Source organism: Trematomus bernacchii, unplaced genomic scaffold (genome assembly GCF_902827165.1).
Source record: "Trematomus bernacchii unplaced genomic scaffold, fTreBer1.1, whole genome shotgun sequence".
Taxonomy (NCBI): Eukaryota; Metazoa; Chordata; class Actinopteri; order Perciformes; family Nototheniidae; genus Trematomus; species Trematomus bernacchii.
In genome coordinates, this window is record NW_022987521.1 from 207,126 (window position 1) to 226,422 (window position 19,297).

At 41.1% G+C, this 19,297-nt stretch overlaps 1 protein-coding gene across 3 annotated transcripts in view; it reads right to left on the minus strand.

Moving 5' to 3' along the window:
• Window positions 1-19,297, minus strand: part of slc36a1 (solute carrier family 36 member 1) — a 42,121-nt gene that overhangs the window by 13,354 nt on the left and 9,470 nt on the right. For all 3 annotated transcript variants that reach the window (XM_034117903.1, XM_034117914.1, XM_034117907.1), the window contains 6 exons: window positions 15,225-15,339; window positions 11,924-12,014; window positions 10,633-10,721; window positions 9,682-9,771; window positions 8,657-8,741; window positions 2,348-2,575 (listed from right to left, as the gene is read on the minus strand). In XM_034117903.1, coding sequence (XP_033973794.1) covers window positions 2,348-2,575; window positions 8,657-8,741; window positions 9,682-9,771; window positions 10,633-10,721; window positions 11,924-12,014; window positions 15,225-15,339 — 698 coding nt within the window. The remainder of the gene's footprint in view (window positions 1-2,347; window positions 2,576-8,656; window positions 8,742-9,681; window positions 9,772-10,632; window positions 10,722-11,923; window positions 12,015-15,224; window positions 15,340-19,297) is intronic.

Genomic DNA, 19,297 nt, shown 5'->3' on the forward strand with positions numbered 1-19,297 from the left:
GGAGGTGTCGGTGCTTCTGGCGATTTACCCGGGACTTCGGGTGGCGATTTACTGCCACCCGAAGTCCCGAAGTCCGGGGGACTCCGGGACTTCGGGTGGCAGTATACGACGCCGTGAAGTTGTTTGCGGCCTGCCAGTAAACCCAAAGCAGAAGAAGAAAAAGTGACGTCAGCGGCTTCATTTGCGTAATCCTCCCTCAGGGATTTATTCCGGTGTGAACGCGATCTACTAGGACAGTTCCGGGACTAAAGAGTTCAGCGGGACTAAGTACTGGGAACTAAGTACGGCAAAGTACTTGGTGTGAAAGCGGCTATTGTAAAATCTTCTCTGAATTGATGAAGGTATAACAGTGGAGAAAGGTCCTTCTTTCCTGCATCGGTCAGACTCAGAGAAAGTTTATATTGATACTTTACTTGTATGCTGACTTCCTGGATTGCAAGATAAATATTTATATCGTCACAACAATGAAAGAATGAAATGATGTTTTTATTGCTATCAAACAATGAAATGGCTCATGTGTGGATCTTATGTGTGGCGACTTACAAAATCTGTCCAGCGACTACAGATGAAAAATAGCCTTTTGGTTAACTCTGAAACATTTACAGAAATGTTGATGAATGTGCTAGAGCAGGGATGGGCAAATGGCGGCCCGCCACCTCCTCTTTTTGTGGCCCTCAGATTAATTTATAAACAACGTAATTGGTTAAAAAATATATATATATTTTTATTTTTACTTGTAGTACTGATACCGTCCACTAGACTCCTAGTTACGTCGCGAGCTGCGTACATGATTTCGTTCGGCAGCCAAATACCGCAAAAATAATCTGTGAGGCGTTTGTGTGTATTGTGTTTGTTTCCCGGGGAAACACTCACAAGAAACACCGGCTGTTGTTATGCCTGCTGTGACGTCAAGTTACCGCTTGTAATTATGCCTTTACAAGCTTCAAAGTTGTATTTATCATCTGAATTTGGCGAAACAAGTTTAATATTCTAAAAACCAAGACTTTGTTTATTTGAAATCAGATGAAAACAAACTGTCACGGACCCTGCCGTGTTATCTATGATTACTATACGCTTTTACTTCATAATTTCAGCGGGAGGGAGGGGAGCGGCGCTGAGGAACAGCAGAGTGCGGGTTGGCAGGTGTCTGTGTTGACATTCCCCTTATTGTGGAATAAGGGGAATGCAGAGACAGGCTACAAGTGTCTTAGGTTCAAGTTAGACAACTAATGTCTGGGTAGTGTTCATGACTTCATGTTTAGGTCATCTTAATGGTTATCTCAATGCACACACATTTTCCGTGCTTTCCAATAGTTTAAAATAGTTGTATTCCACTGTTAAATAACCTGTTCAATACAAACATGTCACTTGTAAAAATTAAATAACATTTCTCTGAACTGATATTTGTTTAGTGAGCTTATTGGAGGATGTTCCTTGAAAGATTATAAAATGTCAATGAAGATGTCAGACTTAGTATATTTGTTAATAATTACATACAATACATGGAATTTGTGTGTGTGTGTGTGTGTGTGTGTGTGTGTGTGTGTTCCAAGTGAATCTGCGGCCCCCTGGTGGCCAGTACATACATTATGTGGCCCCCCACCACCATCAAAGTTGCCCATCCCTGTGCTAGAGGGACAGTCCCTGTTAAATGAATGAATATATAAATAAAATAAAAAAACTCTAGGCTAAAAGTAGTAACGTTTCCGCAGAACCCATCTTTACCATCCCTAAGATAAGAGATATAAGCAACATTTTTTAAATTATTTCTGAAAAAGTCAAATTTTCAGATATTTTTTGAGAACGACACATTCATTGTTTTGGAAAAAGTCATTTTTCCATTTTCCTAATTTCTCAGAAAAAGTCACAATATTTTGACCATAAGATAGAATTGAAGGAAAAGCCAGAATTTTGGGGGAAAGTCATAATTTTCAGAAAAACTGAAAGGTTCAGATTTTTGGGGGAAAAGTCAGATTTTCAGATTTTTTGGAAAAAAGTCACATTTTCTTATTTTTTCTGAAAAAGTCAAATTTTCAGATTTTTTCTAAAAAAGTCAAATTTTCTGAAAAAGTCAAATGTTCTTAATTTTTCTGAAAAAGAAAAATGGTCCTATTTTTTCAGAAAAAGTCAGATTTTCAGACAAAAAGATAGAACTTTAGGAAAAAGCAAGAATTTGGGGGTGATGTCATATTTTTCAGAAAAACTTAGAATTTTGAGGATTCTACTGAAAAAGACATTTTGAAAGAAAAAAAAAATCAAATTTCTGATTTGATTCCGACTTGAGAATAAATTCAGATAAATTCCCTGCATCTGAGAAAAGAGAGTAGAGATGAAATGCTTTGTTCACCGTGAGCGAGTAGAAGTAGATGAGGACGAGGCTGGCAGTCATCAGTATGTTGGCCACCAGAGAGAGAGGAGCCAGGTATTTGAGGTCGGGGACGAACACCAGCAGCACCACGGCAGGGAGGAAGCACAGCATGTAGAGGCGAGAGTCAAAGCTCGGCACCAGCACCTGCGTCTGGTTGGTGTAATTCATGTGGCAGTTAAAGCTGGTGGTGTTCGCTGCTTCCACCACCTGGGAGGAGAGGGAGAGAGAGAAGGGTTAACGAAAGAGAGAAGGAAGGGAAATTATTCTGCTGATGCACGAAGAGTGTTTTTCACATTTCATATGTCTTTTGAGGGATTCAGTTCTTCGTTATGTTGCTATTAAGTAGTTTAAATCTGATCCGATTTGTTTAACACACATTTATTTAGCATAAGGAGGGAAATAAACATTCAGTTTAAGATCGACACATCTAGAAATGAATGTTCTCTCTAGAAAGGAACGGGATGGAAAACTGTAATCTGAGAAGATACTAAAGCTGTCGGATAAATGTCAAGAAGTAACAGTATATGTATTACAAAATGTACCTCTGAGGTGTAGTTGAGTACGTTTTAGGTAGCTTGAAAGGAAATTCTTAGGTACAAGACCCTCAAATTCATACTTCATTCATACTCAAGTACATTGTCTTGTTTACACTACACCAGATGTTCATTTCTCACAGATGATATAAAAGCAGAAGAAAAACGTCTGTGATGAAGAGATTTTTTATTAAAATGGTTGAGTTTCTGTTGAACTACTCAAGCTTCAGGAACACTCTTTTGTTCAAAACAGGTTTAAAAGTAGAAACAAACTCATAAAAAAGTTTGACTGTTAGAATGAGACCACTATAGTAGACGGACAGCACCATCTAGTGGTGAGAGACGGTACAACACAACAAGGCCAACTGACGAGCATACAACACAAACGATCCAAAGTGTTCTTGACATTATCCCCAAAAAAACGCAAGTGTACAGCAGACACTACTCTGAAATCACAGGTCAGAAAATAAGACTTTTAGTAAAGTTTCCAGATGTTAGCATGACATCAGATCAATAGGTGGCAATAAGGTCACAGGTCAAAGGTTAGCCACGACAAGCTATAGGTGGAATGCTTTTGTACAAGAAGTGGAAACGTTTAAGAGATTGTTGTTTCTCCTATTCAGTCCACCTCATCCTGTTTTGTCTTATCTTAGCAAAGGAAAACGGGAACTATGTTAGATTGAGTCGAGATATAACCTTGTGTTTTTTTCTCAGGCTCTGATGATGTCATTGTTTTACTTCCCCATCAACTAAGTTACTCTGCCCTTTGGCCTAATTCCAAATCGACCCCTACACACTTCCACTTAATCCATCTGTAGTCTCACAGCCGAATGAGGTGTAAATACAGCGGCAAATTAACATGTTTCATAACCACCGTTTAGAATAAGCATCTTTCGGACAAGAAATAAAACATTTTAAAGATAATAAAACTCCCCGAAAAACTTTAGGGGACGTTTATTTTTTGTAATTTTGTTTTTTACAATACATTACATTGCATTTAGCTGACGCTTTTATCCAAAGCGACTTACAATAAGTGCATTCGACCAGGAAGATACAAACTTGAAGAAAACAGAATCATATAAGTACATCAGAGGCCTGTACTACGAAGCTGGATTTTCCTAACCTGGATATGTTTGAGTTAGCCGGTTGGCCCAATCCAAAACATACGCGCTCTGGCTAAACTGTACTACGACGCTGGTTATCAAGTGGATCGCTCAAGCCAGCCGTGTCCTATCTAGTTAGGTGCGCGTTCACATAAAAGGGGTGGTATCTGGAGCATTCGACCAATCACAAACATGGACAAGCCTACTGACAGCGCAGCGTCGTACTTCCTGAATGAAAAGTGAACTTTAATATTAGTCAAATATGAAGAAGTTAAACTTTAAACATCCATGACTTAAACACTTTATCCAGGATCAAAGCCACATAGCTGCACCTGCAAGGTGAATACAGCTGGTAAAAGAAAAAGTGTTTGAATGCGTACATTAACAGGTTTATGATATCACTGCCCCGTCCAAGACACGATCTGACTTTAATTACATTTGACTCGAGTGTTTCGTCAACTTAATGTGTTGCTTAAAATAATACTTCTGCATACAGTATGTGACACTGAGAGTGTTGCACGGCCAGATACGGCTCAGCTGACTCAGATAAGGAAATATATGATATATTATGATGTGATATGATATGAATGATAATGGGACACATCTACGTCTGCACTCACAGAGCCGCGGACTGTACTTAATGTTACTCTGATCCGGTTACTTATGTTGTGGCAGATATTTAAGTAAGCTTTCTTAACGCTAATGTTATAATAGTCAGATTGCTCTGAAGATGGGAGGGGATATTCTATTAATGTTCACGTTCACACAGTCAGTTGATTTTTGCCGGCCGTCTTTCCTGCAACGGCAGTTTTTCTGTATTTCCTCTATCCTGTAATATGACTTGATCGCTTTAAACTCCGCACACGGAGCTCTGATTGGTCAGCAGGCGGTGCTTTCACTGAGTTGATCTCAGCCTGCAACCTAACCTCCTCCCGAGGAGGTTAGCCGCTCAGCATAAGTTACCATGGAGATCTAGCCCGCTAAAAAGAGAACCAGCGTCGTAGGACCGGAAAGCCCGAGTTTTCCCTGAAGTCAGCCGGCTAAGAGAAAATCCGGCTTCGTAGTACAGGCCTCTGGTTTCATAGAGCCAAAACATTTCAAGTGCTACTCCACTGGCTTTAGATAAGCCAGTCCTTTGTTAGTATATAAGTGCTTTGTTAGTAATTCTTTGTTAGTAATTCTATCGCTCAAAGTGGAGTCGAAAGAGATGAGTTTTCAGTCTGCACCTGAAGATGTGTGAGCTTTCTGCTGTCCTGATGTCAATGGGGAGCTCACTCCACCATTTTGGAGCCAGGATAGCAAACCCACGTGTTTTTCCTGATGGGAACTTGGGTCCCCCTCGCAGTGCGGGTGCAGCGAGCCGTTTGGCCGATGCAGAGCGGAGTGCACGTGCTGGGGTGTATGGTTTAACCATGTCCTGGATGTAGGAAGGGCCAGATCCATTCACAGCATGGTACGCTATACCAGTGTCTTGAAGTAGATTCTGGCAGTTACTGGAAGCCAGTGAAGGGAGCGGAGGAGCGGCGCGGTGTGGGAACATTTAGGAAGGTTGAAGACCAGACGAGCCGCTGCATTCTGGATGAGCTGCAGAGGTCGGATGGCACATGCAGGTAGACCAGCCAGGAGGGAGCTGCAGTAGTCTAGGCGTGAGATGACGAGAGCCTGGACCAGAAGCTGCGTCGCTTTCTGGGTCAGGAGGGGACGTATCCTCCTGATGTTGTAAAGAGTGTATCTGCAGCATCGGGTTGTAGCAGCGATGTTTGCAGTGAAGGACAGGTTGTTATCTAGGGCCACACCCAGATTCCTTGCAGTCTGAGTCGGGGAAACAACAGAGGGGCCGATGTTGATTGTTAGGTCAAGAGTGGGACAATCTTTTCCCGGAAGAAAAAGCAGCTCAGTCTTATCAAGGTTGAGCTTGAGGTGGTGGGCAGACATCCACTGAGAGATGTCTGCTAGACAAGCAGAGATGCGTGCGACGACCTGGGTCTCTGAGCGGGGAAAGGACAGAATTAATTGGGTGTCGTCAGCGTAGCAGTGGTATGAAAAACCATGCAGGCTAATGACTGATCCGAGAGAGTTTGTGTACAAGGAGAAGAGGAGGGGACCAAGAACAGAGCCCTGAGGGACCCCTGTAGTTAATTGACAAGGGTCGGACTCGGACCCTCTCCAAGTTACCCTGTAGGTGCGGTCTTTGAGGTATGAGGTGAGGAGGGAAAGTGCAGAGCCTGAAACTCCAGATTCTTGGAGAGTGCGAAGGAGGATCTGATGGTTCACCGTGTCGAATGCAGCAGACAGGTCCAACAGGATGATGACAGAGGAGAGGGAGGCTGCTTTAAATCTGATGTTTAAGAGCTGCTTGGTTTCTGCAACGGTCCCTGTAAACCCACCACACGTTATAATCAAATGCAACAGGGTCTCTGTGTGATGTCTTGATGAACAGGAAACAGAACTACTTCATTGAAATGGAAAAAGAAAATTGGATTTCTCTACATTTCAGTGTGTCTTTGTCAAATATTGCATGTTAACATAATCACAGTTAAAGGTGTCCTCTTAGTCATGGAAAATAAAAGCTAGCTGGTGATTTGTGTTTTAATGAACACTGCTCAAAAGACATTTATTTGTCTATATAATCACTCTTTTTTAAGCTTTACTCCATTGTATGAGGTAACATGTAAAATAAGGGCTTGTTTATTGCCATGTTTTCTATTCAAGTGAATCCCCTCTTCTACTGGTGACCTATTTATCCAGTGTGGTGTAAGTAAACACTGAGACCCGAGTCACTCTCTCTGTGAGTACATGTACAAACATGAGCAACACTCTTACACAACTCTGCTGCCATATAACCTTCATGTGACCAGAGCACACGGAGGGAACGCCAGAAAGCAGGTTCACAACTCGAGCTGTTCACGAGTCTCACAGAGAGGTTTGAGAAGCGGCTTTAAGACAAGATGAAACCTGTATTCATCTACCTGTAGAGTATTCAAGGTTTCATTTAAAGGGAAACTGTGGCAGCAGAGGTGGGAGAAGTACTCAGATCTTGTACTTGAGTAAAAGTAGAAGTACTCAGATCTTGTACTTGAGTAAAAGTAGAAGTACTCAGATCTTGTACTTGAGTAAAAGTAGAAGTACTCAGATCTTGTACTTGAGTAAAAGTAGAAGTACTCAGATCTTGTACTTGAGTAAAAGTAGAAGTACCAGAGTGTAGGAATACTCTGTTACAGTAAAAGTCCTGTATTCAAAATGTTCCTCAAGTAAAAGTAGAAAAGTATTCTCATCAAAATATAGTGAAAGTAGCGACAGTAAAAGTAGTCATTGTGCAGATTGGTCCATTTCAGAATAATATATATGATATGTTTTATAATGATTGATCATGAAAGTGTTCTCAAAGCTGGTAAAGGTGCAGCTAGTTTGAATGACTTTGTATACTGCAGGGTAGCTTGTGGATTTACTCCAGGTGGAACTAAAGTCTGATTTAACACTTGATTATATTTCACATCATTCATCCACATCTGTGATTACGTTTTTGGAGAACGACCCGGGAAAGTAAGCATCAAAAACCTTGATATTGATATTTTGACGACATTGTTGGGTTAGCTATTGGTGCTTTTATTGAATACTTAGACAATGACATGAACAAGAGAAGTTGGAAATGACATCACTTTACTCTAATCCAGCATTCAACACAAGAAGGAGACATATATGACAAATCTAAGTCGATATCTAACCTCATATCACGATAACGATATAATCGATACAGCCCTAGTGTCTTTTACTTTCTACCTCTTAGAACCCACTGTTTTTTGTATGACACCTAGAAGCTTCAGACATTCACCAGTTGGGAATTGACTGACTTATTTTGTGTCGTAGGACAAAACGTTAAACCATCTCAGATCATATTTCAGGATAACAACCAAAAACACATTCAGAAAACCATTGACCTCCAGACCAGAGGCCTATACTACGAAGCCGGTTCAACCTAACCTGGATATGTTTGAGTTACCCGGCTTACCTAATCCAAAACAAACGCGCTCTCACTAAGCGGTCCTACAACGCTGGTTATCGACTCGTTAACTCAAGCCAGCTTTGCCCTATCTAGTTATGTGCGCGTTCACATGAAAGGGGCGGGGTTAGCAACATTTGACCAATCACAAACATGGACAAGCGTACTGACAGCGCAGCGTCGTACTTCCTGAATGAAAAGTAAAGTATAATATTAGACAAATATGAAGAAGTTAAACTTTAAACATCCATGACTTAAACACTTTATCCAGGATCAAAGCCACATAGCTGCACCTGCAAGGTGAATACAGCTGGTAACAGAGAAAGTGTTTGAATGCGTACATTAACAGGTTTATGAAATCACTGCCCCGTCTAAGACACGATCTGACTTTAATTACATTTGACTCGAGTGTTTCGTCAACTTAATGTGTTGCTTAAAATAATACTTCTGCATACAGTATGTGACACTGTGAGTGTTGCACGGCCAGATACGGCTCAGCTGACTCAGATAAGGAAATATATGATACATTATGATGTGATATGATATGAATGATAATGGGACACATCTACGTCTGCACTCACAGTGCCGCGGACTGTACTTAATGTTACTCTGATGTGTGTGTGTGTGTGTGTGTGTGTGTGTGTGCGTGTACCTGCTTGATGTTGTCACTGAGGAAGACGAAGTAGACACAGCAGAATCCGAGCTGAGTGATGATCAGAAACACATTCACCGTCACTCTGAGAGGGAGGAAGACAACATGTATTACGTTATGATTTTTGATACTAATTTATCTTATTTATAGAAATGATTAGGAAATTCTTAAACAATATAAAAGCCCTATAAACATTACGCATTGTTTGGGAGAGCTTCTGAAGCTGTATTTCTACCCTGATGACACACTGACTGCTGTATTAGGAACAGAGGTGGGAAGTATTGGAGTACAAATACTTCGTTACTGTACTTAAGTACATTTTTCTGGTATCAGTACTGGTATTCCACTACTTATTTTTCTGAAGACTTTTGACTTTTACATGTTGAACCCAAATACCTGTACTTTCTACTTCTTACATGTTGAACACAAATACCTGTACTTTCTACTTCTTACATGTTGAACACAAATACCTGTACTTTCTACTTCTTACATGTTGAACACAAATACCTGTACTTTCTACTTCTTACATGTTGAACACAAATACCTGTACTTTCTACTTCTTACATGTTGAACACAAATACCTGTACTTTCTACTTCTTACATTTCCCAAACAGGCTGGTTCCTTTAGTTTGAATGTGTGTCTGGTGGCGTGATCATTATTATTTAGAGTCATTGCGTGCCTATTGATTTGAACACGATCCGTGTATCCATCATTTCCTGGTCTTCTCTAAAGAAGAGGGACCAATGAAAACGTTGTCATGTTGCCGTTGTTCAGCATGGAAACATTCATTAGCTAACAATGACATTATTGTTCTATTAATATAAAGGGAGGTCAGGTACTCTTTAAAACAGCTGCTAGTTATGGGTACTTTTTACTGAAGTACATTTCAAAGCCCTCTTTACTTTGACTTCAGTAAAGAAGTTTAGTCAGTACTTCTACCAGAGTATTTTTAAACACGAGTATCTGTACTTCTACTTGAGTACAGGATGTGTGTACTTTTGCCATCTCTGAACATGTGTCTTACTTTCCCCACTGCGAGTGTCTCCTCAGCCAGGAAACGTTCTCCATCCCGTACTGCATCGCCTCTCCGTACGTCAGAGACGCCCTGTTCACCCTGAAACACATCACACCCGTTATTGACTTTGCATTCATCTATTTTAATTATATTATCACTTTGAGTTAAAGACACGGCCACTGAGACAACCTCTGAACACAGATTCTGCTTTAATATGAGGATATTATCAATGTTTTTAATCTGTTTGTATTCAATCAGACACTCACAGACAATGAAAAAAAAGCCTAAAATGGAAGTTGTAGGAAATGTCTTTGCAGTGAAGTAAGATAAAGATGGGAACTGCCCCCCAAGTTTTTATTTAAATGCTTTATCGATAAGAGGAAGCAATGACTCTGTAATAATGAATCCTCAAAAGCAGGAAGAGCGTCTGTTTTCTCATGGGCATTTCCCTCTACAATTCTCCAAATGATAAGTGACTTCTTGTCTTTGTAATAGCCGTGTCTGAAGCTTGTTTTTTTTAGCTCTTTATCCACACTGTGTATCTGTGTAATCCTGTTTGCATGCTGGGTGGAGCAGGATGAGTGCATCCCAGTGTGAAGAGGGCAAAGAGTACACACACTAATACAAATCTGATCTGATCTTAAGCGCGTTAGTCACCTCAGATGACACTCAAACGTCAATAAAACACATAATGGGTCATAGTCTACTTCTACATCGGTTCAGCTATAAAACATAATGGTTGTATTTGTATTGGTAACACAAACATTTAGCAGGTAGTCACATTAGGTCCTGTTTGTAGAGCTAACCGCAGCTAACTAATGTTATAACAAATTCATACTCATAATAAATAAATAAATCAACAAAGCAGCATATTATTAGAGGTGAGACACAATTAATTGCATACACACACACACACACACACACACACACACACACATAGTAAAGTGTGTTTGTACTCACTTTATACTGAGGTAGTGGGAACATTTCACCAGCACCGTCATACAGTGGATCGCTATCACCCCTATACACAGTAAACTGATGGGGCCGAGCTGAAAAACAAACAGGAAGTCAGAGATTTATCAGGTGAAAATTACATTTATTTATTTAATACTAATCTAACATATTACTGAAACCCATCTTGTCTATAGATATGTTTCTAGGGTACAGTTAAAGTGAGGATCTTACAGGGATTGTGTTATATTCTATTATTACAAGGATTAGTTTAATACACCATTCCGATTGGTCAAATTTGAACCTTCCAGAGGTCTGTTGTTTTTTTCGAAAGCAGGCCGTTGCTAAGGAGAGCAGACCGTTGCTAAGGAGAGCAGACCTTGCTAAGGAGAGCAGACCGTTGCTAAGGAGAGCAGACCATTGCTAGGGAGAGCAGACCGTTGCTAAGGAGAGCAGACCGTTACTAGGGAGAGCAGACCGTTGCTAAGGAGAGCAGAACGTTGCTAAGGAGACAGCAAACCGTTGCTAAGGAGAGCAGACCGTTGCTAAAGAGACAGCAAACCGTTGCTAAGGAGAGCAGACTGTTGCCAAGGAGAGCAGACCGTTGCTAAGGGATCGAGGGACTATGTGCGGTCATATCAACATTACATTTTCTCCATCAGAAAACCCAGTGGAAAATGTTTAATATTGATTTAAAACCTTAACTATAGATGTAGAGTTCATTACTTTTTGTTTTTTAACTTTTAGAATTTTTAAGATAAGGATAAAAAAAGGATAAAGGATGTTTATAAGGGTAAAAAGTCCTCTCTAATTTTAATCTTAATTTGGACCAAGCAATGTTTCACTTTGGTGCAACGTGTAATTATGTTTTTTCACACCGCAGACACAGCTCTCTACATGATGCTGTGAAGCAGGGTGGAGGCAATGCTGCTGGAACATCAGAAAGACATTTCAAGTACAATTAACTTCCCTCATAACGGATTTTCCAAGCCTATCCAGGAAATGAATTGTTCCTGATGTCTTTAATTCAAAAGACATCTCACTCCTTTTAAGATATCTAAAAAACAAACCCCATAAAAACAGGACAGAAGCTGAATGTAAAAGGCCAAAAAGTATAGCCAATATAAACGATTTCCAAATGTACTTTCCTCCCACAAATATGAAGCTGACGAACAAAGCCTGATGTCTGCATGAGGCCGTGAACATCTGACAGGACGCTCAGCAGAATCTAATTATGTGTCTCCAGACCCGTCATGTGACCCCGTGTAATTATGAGATAATACAATCTGAGTGTACTCACCACCAGGCCGGCGTTCTTCACCGCCAGAGGCAAACCCAGCAGCCCCGTACCGATGTTCCCTTTCAACAGGTGGATCAGAGTCTGGCAAAAACTGGGGAGGAAAGAGACATCTGCGTTAGAAACAGGCCAAATATATTAAATTATTATAATTATTATAATTTAATATTATATTAAAATCAAAACTGCTCCACCTGTTAAAAATCTGCTCAAAGATTGTTGGTCCACCCTGTCAGAGACTCTATGACTCAGCAGACCATAATAACCTAGTAAGGCTGTCCAACAACATCATCTGGGACCCAACGCATGTTCTGAACAGAGAATATGAACTGCTAGCATCTAATGGGAGATTAAATAAAGTCAGCCTGAAGCATCCTTTGTGCTCTCAGTAAACACAGAGCTGAATCCAGATCAGATGCACGCTGAAGGCTCTTTGAGCAGCTTTTCTCTCACTGATCCTGCTGTTATGTTAAATGTTTGTTGTTAGTTTTTCATGTGTTGTGTCTTGATATGTGTCCATGTTGATGTTACACATGGAGCTGCTGTGATGCAAGGAGCATTTCAGGCTTGATCTGACCATTAAAGTATTATCGTATCGTATTCATTTCAACTAGAATAATGGCTGTTTAGTGCATATAGAGTGCAGGAGGTCCTAAAACCCAGAAATGACTCGGCACTTTAACAGTTCGGTTTCCATTCTCAATGTCAATGGTTTTCAGAATGTGGATTTGGTTGTTATCCTGAAATAAGGTCTGTGGTCAAAACAAGATGAAGACATTTTAACGTTTTGTTCTACGACATAAAATACGTCAGTAAATACCCCACTGGTGAATTTAAAAACAGAGGTTGCTAACAAGTGTCTAAATGAGACGAGTAAACTTCATCACGCCCAACATTAGCCACCTTTAGCTTAGCGGTGGTGACGTGAAGTCATGTGACCGTGCTGTAGTTAGTTTATAGCCCAACATTAGCCACCTTTAGCTTAGTGGTGGTGACGTGAAGTCATGTGACCGTGCTGTAGTTCCTTTATAGCCCAACATTAGCCACCTTTAGCTTAGCGGTGGTGACGTGAAGTCATGTGACCGTGCTGTAGTTCCTTTATAGCCCAACATTAGCCACCTTTAGCTTAGCGGTGGTGACGTGAAGTCATGTGACCGTGCTGTAGTTCCTTTAGAGCCCAACATTAGCCTCCTTTAGCTTAGCGGTGGTGACGTGAAGTCATGTGACCGTGCTGTAGTTCCTTTATAGCCCAACATTAGCCTCCTTTAGCTTAGCGGTGGTGACGTGAAGTCATGTGACCGTGCTGTAGTTCCTTTATAGCCCAACATTAGCCACCTTTAGCTTAGCGGTGGTGACGTGAAGTCATGTGACCGTGCTGTAGTTCCTTTATAGCCCAACATTAGCCACCTTTAGCTTAGCGGTGGTGACGTGAAGTCATGTGACCGTGCTGTAGTCCTTTATAGCCCAACATTAGCCTCCTTTAGCTTAGCGGTGGTGACGTGAAGTCATGTGACCGTGCTGTAGTTCCTTTATAGCCCAACATTAGCCACCTTTAGCTTAGCGGTGGTGACGTGAAGTCATGTGACCGTGCTGTAGTTCCTTTATAGCCCAACATTAGCCACCTTTAGCTTAGCGGTGGTGACGTGAAGTCATGTGACCGTGCTGTAGTTCCTTTATAGCCCAACATTAGCCACCTTTAGCTTAGCGGTGGTGACGTGAAGTCATGTGACCGTGCTGTAGTTCCTTTATAGCCCAACATTAGCCACCTTTAGCTTAGCGGTGGTGACGTGAAGTCATGTGACCGTGCTGTAGTTCCTTTATAGCCCAACATTAGCCTCCTTTAGCTTAGCGGTGGTGACGTGAAGTCATGTGACCGTGCTGTAGTTCCTTTAGAGCCCAACATTAGCCACCTTTAGCTTAGCGGTGGTGACGTGAAGTCATGTGACCGTGCTGTAGTTCCTTTATAGCCCAACATTAGCCACCTTTAGCTTAGCGGTGGTGACGTGAAGTCATGTGACCGTGCTGTAGTTCCTTTATAGCCCAACATTAGCCTCCTTTAGCTTAGCGGTGGTGACGTGAAGTCATGTGACCGTGCTGTAGTTCCTTTATAGCCCAACATTAGCCACCTTTAGCTTAGCGGTGGTGACGTGAAGTCATGTGACCGTGCTGTAGTTCCTTTATAGCCCAACATTAGCCGCCTTTAGCTTAGCGGTGGTGACGTGAAGTCATGTGACCGTGCTGTAGTTCCTTTATAGCCCAACATTAGCCTCCTTTAGCTTAGCGGTGGTGACGTGAAGTCATGTGACCGTGCTGTAGTTCCTTTATAGCCCAACATTAGCCACCTTTAGCTTAGTGGTGGTGACGTGAAGTCATGTGACCGTGCTGTAGTTCCTTTATAGCCCAACATTAGCCTCCTTTAGCTTAGCGGTGGTGACGTGAAGTCATGTGACCGTGCTGTAGTTCCTTTATAGCCCAACATTAGCCACCTTTAGCTTAGCGTTGGTGACGTGAAGTCATGTGACCGTGCTGTAGTTCCTTTATAACCCAACATTAGCCACCTTTAGCTTAGCGGTGGTGACGTGAAGTCATGTGACCGTGCTGTAGTTCCTTTATAGCCCAACATTAGCCACCTTTAGCTTAGCGTTGGTGACGTGAAGTCATGTGACCGTGCTGTAGTTCCTTTATAACCCAACATTAGCCACCTTTAGCTTAGCGGTGGTGACGTGAAGTCATGTGACCGTGCTGTAGTTCCTTTATAGCCCAACATTAGCCACCTTTAGCTTAGCGTTGGTGACGTGAAGTCATGTGACCGTGCTGTAGTTCCTTTATAACCCAACATTAGCCACCTTTAGCTTAGCGGTGGTGACGTGAAGTCATGTGACCGTGCTGTAGTTCCTTTATAGCCTAATGTGAGCTTTTTACTTCAGAAATCATAAAGTGGTGTTAATGTGTGGAGATTATTCTGCTGAACTGGGAGGCGTGTGGTGCAGTGGGTTGTGCGTTGGTGTTCGGATCAGGGGAGCACAGGTTCAAACCCCACTGCAGTCAGCATGTCGTTGTGTCCCTGGGCAATACACTTCACCCCAAATTGCTCCTGTGGGGATTGCCCACAGTATTGAGTATGTAAGTCGCTTTGGATAAAAGCGTCTAACAAGTGACATGTAATGTAACATGTAAGGTAATGAACTAAACGTGTCAGTATCATAAATCCTATTGGCTTTTTGTCGAGGGAACCAGGGAGATGCTATCTTCCTGGTCGCCTACAAAATCCCTGCACAACACTATTAGATTTTAAAATACTTACGAGGTTCCTTCCCGTCCTCCGATCCTCTCGTAGAGGCGTTGGGGTCGGGTCGGTCCGGGAGGAGAGGGACACAGAGCGTCCATTTCTGAGGGATTCTGGTCTGAAAACAAAGTACCTGAAGTCAAAAGAAAGAAAGAGGGGAGAAGAGACGGGCAAAGATTAGAAAGTGAGTGAGGCCTTTTGTCGCACAGCACTGATAATATGTGGGAACGTCATGACGATAACATCTTCTCTCTTTACCACTTTGTTCAAACATTCCTCATGATATTACCACATTTACTTAATTCCCAAGCCTCTGCACACACTTGCATACGGACTGAGAATTTAGCTTTATGAATCAATATTGTTAGACTTGTATTGGACTTTATCCACATGAATGATGACCATAAATTAGGGTTGAACCAAATGTTTCCTGCAGTTGTTAGTCTGCTTTTTTAACACTGTCTTAATTCAGGTTTGTTTGCAGCAGGTGGAAGAACCAACAAGTATCTGAATGCAGTGTGTTACAACGTGAGGTGCAGGTGACAAAACGATACGTGGAGAGAGGGTCTTCTTTCAAAAATAAACAGGCGTTTTATTTCTTAGCCTTCCATATTCTTTTACAGGAACACAAAACGTCATGCCTGGTGCTGCGTTCACCAGCAAGGAACAAACACACATTCTTCTTATACTTTGTGATTGTGTGTTTTAAGGGAGGCGTGTGGCGCAGTGGGTTAGTGCATTGGTGATCGGATCAGGGGGATCAGGGGGTCACAGGTTCAAACCCCACTGCAGTCAGCATGTCGTTGTGTCCCTGAGACACTTCACCCCAAATTGTTCCTGTGGGGATTGTCCACAGTATTGAGTATGTAAGTCCCTTTGGATAAAAGCGTCTAACAAGTGACATGTCATGTAAATAGTTTTAAAGACTGACAAATTCATTTAGATGCACTTTATTTAATTAAACTGTTTTTATCTTTAACTGAAATAAAGACAACTGTGTACATGTACTACCTTTCTTAACAAACAAATAGTTAAGCCAAAATGTTGGTGAGGGAGTGTGTGCGCTTCCTCACACAGTGAAAATGCTAATTGTGCGGCCATAGATTTGTCTGAATTCGGACTTTTTTCTCAGATTTGACTTTTTTCGCTGAATTTGGACTTCAATCTCAGAAAAAACAAAATGCACTTTTGTTCTGATCTCTGTTCACCTCTTCCTTAAACTTCGAAAGACTGAACGGCAATACAAAAGGGTTTAAAGGTCCAATGTAATGGCCATTTCTACTGATCATAATTCCATTGTTGAGGTCTAATAGAATAGATTTATATTGTGCAATTTTCCAAACTCACTTTTTCTCATTCAGCATCTCTGTATAGTATGTGTATTCACTCTCTGTCCTAAACGGCTTGTTGGAGCTCCTGCCCCCCCCCCTCCCTGTGAGCCCAGTGGCCGTCTGAGAGACAGCGAGACACAGCGAAACCCAGCCCGAGCACACACACCCGCAGCCTGGCTGGGAGTCTGTGTGTTTGCTCACACACCGCCTCGCCGAGTCCCGCCGTCTCAGGCAGGAGAAATCGGAGGAGCTGCAGCTGAGAAAAGATTGAGTGTGTGTGTGTGTGTAACGTAACGTCACTGTACCCAGGAAGAAAAAGAGAAATGTCCAACGAGGCGTTCTGGGGCAGCATAGACAGGTCTTTTCTGTGTTAGAGTTTTACTCGCTACAGGGTGTACTCTGAGGGTTTGTGACTCTGCAGACCGTTTACATGCAGAAGCTACACAACACAAGGGGACGGGTGATAACCAGAAAAGCATGACATGGGCCCTTTAAGAAAACCTTGAAATTAATAAAAACATGTGTAGAATTTAAAAGATATTACATTGCTTAGGGTTCAAGACGTTTATAATAAATAATAATAATAATAAATGTATTTGGAAAACCTTTTACAGGTGCTCAAAGTCGCTTTACAGAGGGAGTAAAAACGGACAACAAATAAATATAGTAAAAGTCACATTAAAATCGAGCAATAAAACAGCAATCACACATTAAAAGGAGGGAGGCGTGTGGCGCAGTGGGTAGCGCGTTGGTGTTGGGATCAGGGGAGACTCCGGTGGTGATTGCCCACAGTATTGAGTACGTAAGTCGCTTTGGATAAAAGCGTCTAACAAGTAATGTAATGTAAAAGCCAGTTTGAAGAGGTGAGTTTGTGTAAGTTGAGGTCAGTGCAGTTTATTGTCGCTAAATAAACAATCTCCTCCTGATGTTTGATGAAGGAGTGTCACTGTCACGGTCATAAAACAAACGTAGTGCACTTTGCAACAGAGAGCAAATGTAAACGACGATTAAGAACACTATAACCCAACCATATCATAAATGTGAGTAATGTATATGTCTGTCTAAAGATAAGAACTACAATCAGAGCTGATTTTTAAAAATACAACTCAGTCACTTCATGCCTTACAGTAACGTTTATTTAGTCAACATTTTTTAGCTTTGCACCAAATCCCCACAGCTATTAAAAGGCACAGTCCCTAATTTGACAGAAATTCCATCTTAAATATCTCTTGCAAACCAGCTGACTAACACATGATAGCAATTATTTAGTTTGTCTGTTTATAAGTTTGAAATAGGAAAGAAAACACCTTTAAAAAGATAAGAAGCCGTGCAGCGGTGCTTGGGTTGGTGTGTAGACGTGTTTAATAATCTGACACTTTAATACTTTGCAGGCTTCAGTGGAGTTTACATTAGTTTCAAATCACGTGCAAACCTTTGAACAAACACAGAGGAACCAACCACAGACTAGGGCTGTGCAATTAATCGTATTTTAATCGCAATTACGATTTTGACCTGCCACAATTACGAAAACAACATAATCGAAAAAAACGATTATTTTGCTTTGCTTGGTTGTGACAGTGCAACATATTTGATCTAATTTATTTGTATTTATCATATTTATATATGTTTAGTAGCTTGTGGAAGTGCGCTCCAAAATATTTGTTGATCTTGTTTATTGGTATTTATTATTTTGATATTATTTATTTAAAGTTTTTCAGTTGAATGATACGTTCAGGGTAATCAACAGTTAAAAAGATACTGTTCAAATTATTATTTGTATTTGTTTTAAAGTTCAATAAATGGATGTTTTCAAAGTCAATGAATAATCGTATTTAATAATTTATTATTGACCCAAATAATCGTGATTATGATTTTTGTCATAATCGCACAGCCCTACCACAGACTAAAACTAACGACAAAGAAACACAAAATTACGACAGAGGAATATATAAACAATTGCTAAGAAACTCTAAAGTACTACAAAGAGACACAAAAAGAACAACATGAGACTACAGAGAAATGCAAAACAGCGATGCAAAGCTAATTCAAAACCAACCACAGATCATACAGACGGTGCCTTTATCACAACATGTTGAATATTTAATGTTACTGTTCAGATCTCCGGCCAAACAAGACGCCAGCGGATCCAAACAACCCCCAAGCTGTCTACCTTCTATTGGGGATTACATATGATCCCACTTTACAATACATTACATTATATAAAGTGAAATATATTATACTGCATTAGCTATAACCAAAGTACAGTATATTCCAATTATCCATCATTTATGTTCCTCTCACCAAGTCAGTTTTTCTGGCCTCATAAAATCGTGGGTCTAGGGCCAGAGACAACGAGGCTGAGTCGGGCTGAGTATGCTAAACTAGAGAGAGAATCGCTGGCAAGGGGGCTACAACTACAACAAGATGGACATATTTGTCCGTGATTTAATTGTAATACACGTTTCAAAATGATGCCGAAGTAACAACATACTGATACCGGTTAGTAAAAACCATGAATTAATGCTTTGACAAGTCTGCAGACAGACGGCAGGCGAAAAACCTTTTAAAATGCGTGCTTTCTAGATGGAGATTGGCTAAGCTAACGCAGTATATGCTCCGACCGTCCACACTCACAACAACGGCCTATACAGACATAAATAAAAGCAGTGACTGTATTCACCATGACACAGGCAGTCTGTGGTTTGTACTTGTTTAACTTTTGTCTAGTTTCTGAACATATATAAGGAGCTGTGAGCTCTG